A 12123-nucleotide genomic window follows, 5' to 3' on the forward strand; every position below is an offset into this window, starting at 1 on the left:
TACACATGAAAGGCTAACCTGGCTTGCTCTCCCGAGACTCACAGTTTTCTTGGTTTTCTGCCCTCTCCATTTTGCAGTGACCCCAAACGATTACCAGCCCCCTGGCTTTAAAGAAGGAGTAAGCTCGCACTTCCTGCTGTTCGAAGGGGAGCCCGTAAACCTTCAAGTGGGAATGGTCTCCACTGGCTTTCACAGCATGAAAGTAAAAGTCACAGCCGAAGCCACCCGAGTGTCTGATCTGCAGAGCAGCCTCTTCCAGGAGAGCGACACGACCGAGATCGCCCACCAGGGCCTCGACTGCGATGAGGAAGAGGAGGAACGCAACCCTGACGTAAGGCAAAGCCGCAGCGCCCCTCTACTGCTTCGGCTAAACCCAGCTGACGCGCTTCAGCTCCCGCACAGCTCATATCACAGCATGACCATCCAGCGGAGTGTGCTGGGTATAAAAAGGAAAACAAAACTAGACCCTGACCTCGAGTCTTTATTCTGAAAAAGCACTATCTTCAAGAAGGAAATAGGCTTTGTTAAATGAAACTGTCCATGGCTAGGAGGGGGAAATAGACCTTCTGTTGGGTTGGCCAAAGATTTTGTTTGGGTTTTTCCATAGCACCTTATACAAAACCCAAACCAACTTTCTGGCCAACCCAATAATATACTTCTTTTTACAAAAGGTACCCATGAAGTTGGGAAATTTGGGATTTTCTTTAACTTAAAAGAGCATATTAAACATTTGAAAATATTCTAAGTGTTTATTCATACTCACTGGAAGTATAATTAAGTTCTTGATGGCCAGGGTGCAAGTGTTATGGATAACCCTACGTTAGAGTGCATTCATTTCACTGCCGTAGAATGTTCTACTCTTGATAGACATTCTTTCTCTTTGTAATTGTTATAAACGTTCATGTATACACCTCCTTGTACACATATGCAAGAGTGTCTCTGAGGACTATTCCAAAGAGTCCTAGGGCTGGCACGTTTTCAGCTTCCTTTTCCTTTGGAAAAACTGTTTTCCAAAATAGCCGTACCGGTCTGTGCTCCGGTACCAGTGGAGGGGGTGCTTGCCATCCTTGGCAACACCTAGTGTTACCCACGTTTATGGTTTCTGCCTAACTGCTGGGTGTAAATGGTAATGCCTCATGATTTGATTTTAATTTGCATTTCCCTGATTATTAATGAGTTTAAGCATCTTTTCATGCATATTGCTGTTGTGGTTTTTTATGTATATAAAGTAACTATTCAAGACTTTCATGCATTTTTCTACTGGGTTATTTATCTTTTCCTCATTGATTTAAAAAATATATATCCTAAATAATAACTTGTTTCCATTATTTATGTTACAGTATTTTTTTTAGGTTTGTGGCTTATCTCTTCACTTTCTTTAAGCTCCTTTTTGCTAAAGAGACGTTCTTAATTTTAATATAGTCAAACTTTTCCTGTAACAGGTGCTTTTGGATATTAAGAAATCCTTCCTTATCTGAGGTCATTTATGATACTTTCCTTTAATTTGTTATAAAAGTTTAAGGTTTTTCTTTTTACAGTTAAATTTTTATTCCACTTGGAGTTAATTTTTATTTGTGGGGTAAGGTAGATCAGACTCCTTTTACGTTTTCGAACCCAAGTATAATACGCACACAGAAAACAACGTACATCATAATATATATCTTGCACACGTGCTCGGTCGTATCTGACTCTTTGCAACCCCACGGACTCCAGCCCACCAGGCTACCCTGTCCATGGGATTCTGCAGGCAAGAATACTGGAGTGGGTTGCCGTGCCCTCCTCCAGGGGATCTTCCCGACCCAGAGATCAAACCTGCATTTCTTTATGTCTCCTGCATTGGCAGACACATTCTTTACCACTGGTACCACCAGGGAAGCCCATATATCATAATGATACAGCTCAATAAATATTCACCAACTGAACCCAAGCACTGGGATGGGAGGTAAGAGAGAGTGCCACCTTCAGTACAGCTCCCTAGGTATCTTGCCTGCCTCACCCTATTCCAGCCCTACTGAACACACATGTGAAATCAGCACCCAGATCAAGAAACACAGCAGTACCAGCACTCTGAGAAAACCCAGTCCTGCTTTGCAGTCATGGCTCTATTCAACAGGAATCTCTCTCTCCTGGCTTCTATCAGAATAGATTAGTTTCTCTTGCTTTTTATTTTATAGATGCGGAATCATGGAGTGTGAAACACTTTTTCACTTCTTCAAGTATTCTGAACATGTTTTTTAGTAAAATATACACATTTCTGGTAGGAGTAGAATTGCTGGGTCACAGGATATGAGTAGCTTTAATAGACACTACAAAACAACTTCCAAAGTGCTTGTGTCAACTTACACTTCCATCAGCAGGTTTTGGTTGCTCCACATCCTCACCAACCATTGGCATTTTCCATCTTTTTAATTTTAGCCATTCTGGTGGGTGTGTAGTGGTATGTCACTGTGGTTTTAATTTGCAGTTTCCTGATGACTAAGGAAGATGAGCACCTTTTCATATGTTTCTTGGCCATGTTGGATGTCCTCTTTTGTGAAGTTTCTTTTTAAGTCTCTTGTCATCTTCCTATTGGGTTCTGTTGGTTTTGTCTTTCATTCTTATGAATTTGTAGGAGTTCTGAATATATATTCTACAGAAGTCCTTAGTCAGATACATGTATTGTGAATATCTCTTCAACTTTATGAGTTGCCTTTTTACTCTCTTAATGGTATGTTGTGATGAACAGAATATTAATTTTAGCATAGTTCAACTTATCAGTCTTTTCAGCTATCTTTGGCAGTTTTTATTTAAAAATTTTTTTCCCTCTAAATTTTACAGAGATGTACTCTATATTTTTCCTCTAACAAGGAGAAATAGCTACAGAAACAGAGGTGAATTTTAAAATTACAAGATACCTCCATGAATAACATCACACAAAAAATAGAAATAACTCACCTTTCTCTCTCCTGTCTTCAAGTATTCATATTTTGGTATGATACTATTCATGGAGGTCTAATAATTTTAAAAATCACTTCTGCTCTGTAGTTATTTCCCTATTTTTATATCTGGTATTTATTTGTGCCTCATTTGTTTTTCTTGGGTTACACTGGCCCAAATCAGTGCGTTTTTACTTCTTTCTTCACGGTCATCTTTTGGTTGTGCTGGTCTCTTCTGTGGCTCTGTTTTTCTATCTTGCTCATGTTTGGCTTTCATCTTTGTCTTCTTCTATTTCTCTGGTTTTGTCTCTCTATTCCAAACTGACCTCTCCATCAATATGTAGACATATTTATTATATGAATACCTCAAATTCAGCATCAAATGGAATTTCAGCTTCTAAGCAAACATGCTCTCCCTCCTGCCAGGTCCTTATCTTTGTATTGCGTTGAATCTTTACCAAACAGCCTGACCAGGAATGTGTTCAGCTCCTATTTTCTTCTCACTTCACACATCCTTTTGGTTACCATTTCTGTTTTGTATCTGAAATACTTCAGACCATAATTTGGTCATGGACCAGAAATCATGAAAAGAGACAAACTTGAAATTTAAAAATTCTTAAATGATAAGAACTCGTAAAACCAAACTCCACTTCAGAAACAGGACACAGAACCCAAGTAAAGAGACCAAGGAATCCCAGGACAAAACAGGTTTATGTAGCACTGTCTGAAAAATCCTATTCTAATGTGTCCTTATCATTTCATCTACTTTGGCCACATCTTCAGGACAGGTCTTCCTTCCTCATAGGGTGTTTTGAGCTTTAGGCCTTAGGTAGTAAGGCCCACAACACAGCGTCTGTCTCCTCACAGTACTCCGTGAGGCGGGGCCTGTTTTCTCTGTTGCGGTCAGCTGCATAGATAGCAATAGTCATGTACCCTAGAAAGAGACTCTTGGATAAGCTTCTTCTTCAAAGAACTCATCTATATGGTGACAATAACCTGTGGATATAGAATTTAAAAAAATTTTTATGCTAAGTTTAAATCCTGAGGGAAAAGTACTTCTTTCTAATACAGGTAGTTAACCCAGGCTTCTTAAATGACTCTAGTAATTACTAACACATCCAGACAGCTATAAAAAGATGGCCAGCTAATGTTGTACCATGTCAATTGTAGAGACTGATGTTCTTAGTTTATTAAGCCATTAAAGCTTTTGGGAAGAGGGTGTTTGCTATGACCAGTGCGTTCTCTTGGCAAAACTCTATTAATCTTTGCCCTGCTTCATTCCGTATTCCAAGGCCAAATTTGCCTGTTACTCCAGGTGTTTCTTGACTTCCTACTTTTGCATTCCAGTCCCCTATAATGAAAAGGATATCTTTTGGGGGTGTTAGTTCTAAAAGATCTTGTAGGTCTTCATAGAACCATTCAACTTCAGCTTCTTCAGCGTTACTGGTCAGGGCATAGACTTGGATTACTGTGATATTGAATGGTTTGCCTTGGAAACGAACAGAGATCATTCTGTCGTTTTTGAGATTGCATCCAAGTACTGCATTTTGGACTCTTTTGTTGACCATGATGGCTACTCCATTTCTTCTAAGGGATTCCTGCCCGCAGTAGTAGATATAATGGTCATCTGAGTTAAATTCACCCATTCCAGTCCATTTTAGTTCGCTGATTCCTAGAATGTCAACGTTCACTCTTGCCATCTCCTGTTTGACCACTTCCAATTTGCCTTGGTTCATGGACCTGACATTCCAGGTTCCTATGCAATATTGCTCTTTACAGCATCAGACCTTGCTTCTGTCACCAGTCACATCCACAGCTGGGTATTGTTTTTGCTTTGGCTCCATCCCTTCATTCTTTCTGGAGTTATTTCTTCACTGATCTCCAGTAGCATATTGGGCACCCACTGACCTGGGGAGTTCCTTTTTCAGTATCCTATCATTTTGCCTTTTCATACTGTTCATGGGGTTCTCAAGGCAAGAATACTGAAGTGGTTTGCCATTCCCTTCTCCAAAAAGATCTTCACGACCAAGATAATCACGATGGTGTCATCACTCACCTAGAGCCAGACATCCTGGAATGTGAAGTCAAGTGGGCCTTCAGTTCAGTTCAGTTCAGTTCAGTCGCTCAGTCATGTCCGACTCTTTGCGAATCACAGCACGCCAGGCCTCCCTGTCCATCACCAACTCCTGGAGTTCACTCAGACTCAACATCCATCGAGTCAGTGATGCCATCCAGCCATCTCATCCTCTGTCGTCCCCTTCTTCTCCTGCCCCCAATCCCTCCCAGCATCAGAGTCTTTTCCAATGAGTCAGCTCTTCGCATGAGGTGGCCAAAGTACTGGAGTTTCAGCTTTAGCATCATTGCTGTATATTGTCACCCTGCTTATTTAACTTATATGCAGAGTACATCATGAGAAACTCTGGGCTGGAAGAAGCACAAGCTGGAATCAAGATTGCCAAGAGAAATATCAATAACCTCAGATATGCAGATGACACCACCCTTATGGCAGAAAGTGAAGAGGAACTCAAAAGCCTCTTGATGAAAGTGAAAGTGGAGAGGGAAAATGTTGGCTTAAAGCTCAACATTAAAAAAAACGAAGATCATGGCATCTGGTCCCATCACTTCATGGGAAATAGATGGGGAAACAGTGGAAACAGTGGCAGACTTTATTTTGGGGGGCTCCAAAATCACTGCTGATGGTGACTGCAGCCATGAAATTAAAAGATGCTTACTCCTTGGAAGAAAAGTTATGACCAACCTAGACAGCATTTTGAAAAGCAGAGACATTACTTTGCCGACTAAGGTCCATCTAGTCAAGGCTATGGCTTTTCCTGTGGTCATGTATGGATGTGAGAGTTGGACTGTGAAGAAGGCTGAGTGCTGAAGAATTGATGCTTTTGAACTGTGGTGTTGGAGAAGACTCTTGAGAGTCCCTTGGACTGCAAGGAGATCCAGCCAGTCCATTCTGAAGGAGATCAGCCCTGGGATTTCTTTGGAAGGAATGATGCTAAAGGTGAAGCTCCAGTACTTTGGCCACCTCATGCGAAGAGCTGAGTCATTGGAAAAGACTGTGATGCTGGGAGGGATTGGGGGCAGGAGAAGGGGACGACCGAGGATGAGATGGCTGGATGGCATCATGGACTCGATGGACGTGAGTCTGAGTGAACTCCGGGAGTTGGTGATGGACAGGGAGGCCTGGCGTGCTGTGATTCATGGGGTCGCAAAGAGTCGGACACGACTGAGTGACTGAGCTGAACTGAACTGAAAGCTTTTGGGGGGCTTCCCTGGTGACTCAGATGGTAAAGAATCTGCCTGAGACCTGGTTCAATTCCTGGGAAGGGAATGGCAACCCATTCCAGTAGTCTTGCCTGGAGACTCCCATGGACAAAGAAGCCTGGTGGGCTACAGTCCATGGGGTTTAAAAGAGTCAGACCTGACTGAGTGACTAACACTGGTGGCTCAGTGGTAAAGAATCCATCTGCCAATGCAGGATACATGGGCCCCATCCCTGGTCAGGGAAGATTCCACATGCCGTGGAGCAGCTAAACCCGTGTGCCACGACTACTGAACCTGTGCCCTAGAGCCCAGGAGACGCAACTACTGAGCCCGCATACCGCGGCTACTGAGCCCACTCTAGAACCTGTGCTCTGCAACAAGAGACGTCACCGCAGTGAGAAGTCTGTGCACCGCAACCAGAGAGAAGCCCCCACTCGCCTCAGCGTGAGAAAAGCCCCAGCAGCAGTGAAGACCCAGCACAGCCAAAACTAAATAATTTTAAAAAGAAAGCTCTTTGGGAATTTGTATTTTTATCAATTTTTAAGTGGGGATCCACAGGCGGTAATTTTCTAATTTTGTGAGCTCCTTATGAGTCTTTGTTCCCTTAGAAGGGGTTGCTTTTTCTTATTGATGAATTCCACAAAAGAATACACATAACAATATATGGCTTACCTGAATGCATTTTTTTCCCTGTGTGAAGGCCATTTCTTACCTTTTGTGCTAACACATTGGATTTAAGTATAAATGATTTGTTTTTGAGAAATTAGAATGTAAAGTATATTAGTGCCCAAGTAAATGGGCACTTAAGTGTGGACTAGAAAGATATTTTCTGAAACTCCTTAGAATTCCTATGTATTCTAGTCAGTGGATTAAAACAAGAGCCTTTTTCACTCAAAACCCTATTTTCTCCCACTAAACTCTGAAGTTTTGAATTTTTGAGGTATAGGCTGGTGATTTTCATATCATTACATCTCATGAAGCATATATGCCTTGTCTGATACAAAGTAGTGTTGGCAAGAATATCTTAGATTCTTGGAAATGGAGTTGATTATTGAAAACGTTGGAGGAGGCTCATTATCTACAGAAAATATTCAGACTTCAAAACCACACATCCTTCTCTTTATCACAGGGCTATAGTCCTTTTCACAAAGTTTCTTTTTGTCTAATAGGACATTTTTTTTTCCAACTAAATTTTCTGTTCTGCATTACAGAATATAATTGTTATCCTCTGTTAACCATGAAAAGGAATGAAAGTTGGTTAACTTTCCCATCAGTCATATAAGTCATCTTTTTTTCATATATGAATCACTCTTTAACATATCAGAGAATTATTTCCTTCCTGTTGTGAGTAGGAATAGCCACTCTGATGAGCTGTGTATGTATCACTTTTACATAAAGGAAAAAAGAGTATATCGATAGATGTTGTTTAGTCTCTAAGTCATGTCTGACTCTTTTGAGACCCCATGGACTGTTGCCCGTCAGGCTCTTTTGTCCATGGGATTTCCTAGACAAGAATAGTAGAGTGGGTTGCCATTTTTTTCTCCAGGGAATCTTCCCAACCAGGGATCGAACCAGCTCCTGCATTGGCAGGCGGATTCTTTACCACTGAGCCACCTAGGAAGTCCATATTGATACATAGGGGTGTGTGTGTGTGTGTGTGTGTGTGTGTGTGTGTGTGTGTGTGTGTCTGTGTGTGTCTGTGTGTGTCTGTGTGTGTGTGTGTGTAATAGCAGAAGAAAAGCAATAGTGAGCAGTCTTAGGTAGCAACACTTTGGATTCTACTGTCACTAAAGCCTAAAAGAAGTCAGTTTTGTTGTGTTGCTGTTTTTAAAAGAGTAAGACTGAGAGTAAAAAAAGGGCCTGTAATAACCCGAAATAATACAGTGTTATCATGAGACTAAGACCAGTGCAATATTAGGTTAGGAGCAATCCTCTACTGTTTGGGAAAGTCTGTGAAGAGTTGGCATTAATTTTTCTTTGAATTAAAGTAAGCCATCTGGGTCTAGGCTTTTCTTTGTGGGTAATTTTAAACTTATTAACTCAATCTCTTCAGTTGTACAGAGCTATTTAGATTTTCTGTTACTTCTTGAGCCAGTTTTGGTAGTTTGTGTCTTTCTAGGAATTTATTATTTCATTTATGTTATCTCTATGGACATAGACAGCAAATGACAAGGGATTTATATAGCACCTCTTTATAATGCTTTCTTACATTTTTGTAAAGTCAGTAGTAATTTTTGCTGTTTTAATTCAGTGGCTTCCCTGGTGGGTCAGATGGTAAAGAATCTGCCTGCAATGCAGGAGACCTAGGTTTGATCCCTGGGTCAGGAAGATTCCCTGGAGAAAGAAATGGCTACTCACTCCAATATTCTTGCCTGGAGAATCCCATAATTTGAGTCTTCTCTCATTTTCTTGGCTATAGGTTTGTCGATATTGTTGATCTTTCAAAGAAGCAGTTTATGGATTCATCAATTTTCTCTATATTTGTTCTTGTATTCTCCATTTCACAAATTTCCAATATAGTCTTTATCTCCTTTCTTCTGCTTGTTTTCAGGTTTAATTTGCACTTTTCTAGTGTCTTAAGTTGGAAATTTAGGTTCTTTGAGGCATTTACACCTATAAACTTCCCTCTAAGCGCCGCTTTAGCAATAGTTTTCTTCTGTTGTATCTTCAGTGACTAAGCACAGCACATGGTTGCTTCACAATGCTGTAGAACAAAGTGACTTCGCTGTATGTATGTGTGTGTGTGTGTATATGTGTACCCTGTCTTTTTTCCTTCCTCCCACCCTGCCCACGCTCCACCCGTCTCGGTCACACAGAGCACAGACCTGAGCTCCTGTCTTACACATGCAGGAGCACAGACATCAGTCCCCGTCTCCCAGTCCATCCCGCCTCTTCCCCGGCAGCCCAGGGCCGCACATCTGTTCTCTAGCTCTGCATCTCTGTTCCTGCCCGGCACCTAGGTTTATCTGTACCATTTTTCTAGATTCCACATATTCGTTAATATTTGATGTTTGTTTTTCTCTTCCTGATTTCTACAGCAAGATCTTTTTTGACCCAAATCCTAGAGTAATGAAGATAAAAACAAAAGTACACAAATAGGATCTAATTAAACTTAAAAGCTTTTGCACAGCAAAGAAAACCATAAACAAGACAAAAAGACAATCTTCAGAATGGGAGAAAATATTTGCAAACGAAGCAAATGACAAGGGATTTATCTCCAAAATATACAAACAGCTCATGAAGCTCAGTATCAAAAAAACAAACAACCCAATAAAAAAAATGGGTGTATCTTCTCTTTTATTCATCTCAAATAATCTTCTGACTTCTCTTTTGATTTCTTCTTTGACCTATTGGTTACTTAGGAGTATGTTGTTTAATTTTCACATATTTGTGAGTTACCCAATTTTATTCCGTTCTTTTTTTTTCTAATTTTATACCACCGTGGTCAGAGCTAAAACTATAAAACTTCTAGGAGGAAACAAAATGTCCAACAAAATGTTTTTAAGCAGTTCCCTGAAAACACTGACAATAAAAGGAAAAATACTGATATATTGAGCTTTATCAAAATTTAAAACTTCTCTTCCAGAAAGATATTGTTGAGAAAATGAAAAGGCAAGCTAACAACTGAGTGAAAATAGTCTTCCTAAATAAAAATCTGTCAAAGAACTTGTATTCAGAATGTATGATGTTTATATGTACAGATTATATTTATACAGATTATTTTCAACTCAAGAAGACCAACCCCATTTAAAAACATGCCCAAGAATATGAACAGACACTTTACCAAAAAATATGTACCAATAGCCAAATAAGACATTAAAAGATACTTTATGTCATTAGTCATCCAGGAAATGCAAATTTAAAACCAAAATGTGATACTAGTCTGCATTCACTAGAAGGGCTAAAATTAAAATTGAGAATACCAAGTGCTGTCAAGGATGTGGATCTTTGGGAATTTTCATATCTTGCTTGTGGGTATGTTAAATGGTACGGCCACTTTGGAGAACATTTTGTCAGTTTCCTATAAAGTTAAATATTTGCTTACTGTGTGGTACAGCAATCTCCTAGTTATTGGAGAGAAATGAAGACATATAATCACAAGAATATTGGAACACACATGTGCACAGCGGCTTTATTCATAATAACTCCTAACTGGAAACGACTCAGATACCCAACAACAGGTCAAGGGATCAGTAAATTGTGGTATCTCAGTACAAAGGATTAGTAGTAGCAATAATAAGAATAAAGAATAAACAACTCTGCAAAACCGTGACCGAATTTTTAAAAGTCAGATAAGAGTACATACTATATGATTTCATTTGCGTGAAATTCTAGATGCAAAACTAATCTAAAATGAGAAGAAACAAACTGATGTTTCCCTAGGTGTGGGGGCTGGATGGGGATTTAGCGCAAAGAAGCATAAAGAAACTTTAAGGTGATGAAATGTTCTCTACTTTAATTGTAGTGTGGTTACAAGGATATATACATTTATCAAGGCTCCTACAAATGTATAATATGCTTAAAATAGATGGAGCAGCATATGTGTGCTGTGTGTGCCAAGTCGTTTCAGTCATGTCCAACTCCGTGCGACCCTATGCACTGTATCTCTCCAGGCTCCTCTGCTCATGGGATTCTCCAGGCAAAAATACTGGAGTGGGCTGTCATTTCCTTCTCCAGGGGATCAACAGTATGCATAATAGTATATAGACTTTGCCTCGTTACAGTTAAATTTTAAAAAGCAGTGATCCATGGTATTAATTATTACCATTAAAGCCCTGTTGATAACTGTTCCACATTGGAAAGAACCTAAGTATCCCTCACAGAAAGACTGGCTCAGTCAGCTTTGGTAGACCAAGCAAATGAGACGCTACGTAGCCATTAAGAACATGGTAGAGAAGGAAGGGGCTTCCCGGCCGGTGCCACCTGCCAGTGCAGGAGACATAAGAGATGCAGGATCCATCCCTCAGTCAGGAAGGTCTCCTGGAGGAGGGCATGGCAACCCACTCTAGGATTCTTGCCTAGAGAATCCCATGGACTGAGGAGCCTGGCGGGCTATGGTCCATAGCGTCACAGAAAGTCAGACAGCAACTGAAGTGACTTAGCACAAATGCAGAGAAATAACATTATTGATCTGGAGAAAGTATTTGTACCTTTTTTGGTAAGTGAAAGTAAGATAAAACAAGCCACCTAATACTTTCCAAATATGTAATATAATTTGGGTTATATCATTAATTTGCAGTAGATTCTTTCATCTGTATAATTCTACAACAAGCCGAGTTATGCAGGAAGTCATGATTGCTTTTCTTGCATAAATTTTTGTTTTTCCTGCAGTTAATAACTGTTCATTTGCTTAGCTTTTTCTCTGCTTATTCCTAATTCAATTCCTAACTCTCTGACCTGCACTGTCCAAAATGGTAGCCGCTCACCACATGTGGCTGTTGAAATTTCAATTAAATGAGTTTAGCTACTCAGTCACCCACTTGTAGTGCTCTGCCTAGTGACTACTGTGTTGGGCAGTACACATGCAGAACATTCCATCTTCACAGAAAGACCTGCTGACAGTGCTGCTCTAAGACCCCTCGAGGATATTCAGATGCAGTAGCTCTGTCCTCACTGAGAAATTTCTCCTGGAGCTTTTCACCTTTGACCAAATCTGCATGACTGCTCTGCCTGGTGCCTGCCTCTCATACTGAAATCTCCCTTCCGTAGCTTCTGGGGACTTCTGTGCCTCTCCTGTCTTAGACCTTTCATTTCCTGATTTGTTTTTCTCCCTTGTTTCTGTGGAGCCTGTCCTTTAATAACTTCCTTAGAGAGAGGTGATCGGTGATAAGTGTTTGAGATCCTTTAAGCCCTAAAAATATTATTTTACTGTTACGTTTGTCCAGAAATAAAGGTCTAGGAGGACAATTATTTTTCATGAGAATTCTGAGGC

At 40.4% G+C, this 12123-nt stretch overlaps 1 protein-coding gene across 2 annotated transcripts in view; it reads left to right on the top strand.

Annotated features, from left to right (window-relative positions):
• The window catches only part of HORMAD2 (HORMA domain containing 2), a 68527-nt gene that overhangs the window by 34199 nt on the left and 22205 nt on the right, over window positions 1–12123 (top strand). The window contains exon 10 of one of the 2 annotated variants that reach the window (XM_060401309.1): window positions 78–331. In XM_060401309.1, the coding sequence (XP_060257292.1) occupies window positions 78–331 (254 nt within the window). Of the gene's footprint in view, window positions 1–77; window positions 5191–12123 lie in introns of those variants that run through there. The other variant, XM_027980288.3, reaches the window with a different exon arrangement.

The sequence above is a fragment of the Ovis aries genome, chromosome 17 (assembly GCF_016772045.2).
Source record: "Ovis aries strain OAR_USU_Benz2616 breed Rambouillet chromosome 17, ARS-UI_Ramb_v3.0, whole genome shotgun sequence".
Lineage (NCBI taxonomy): Eukaryota > Metazoa > Chordata > Mammalia > Artiodactyla > Bovidae > Ovis > Ovis aries.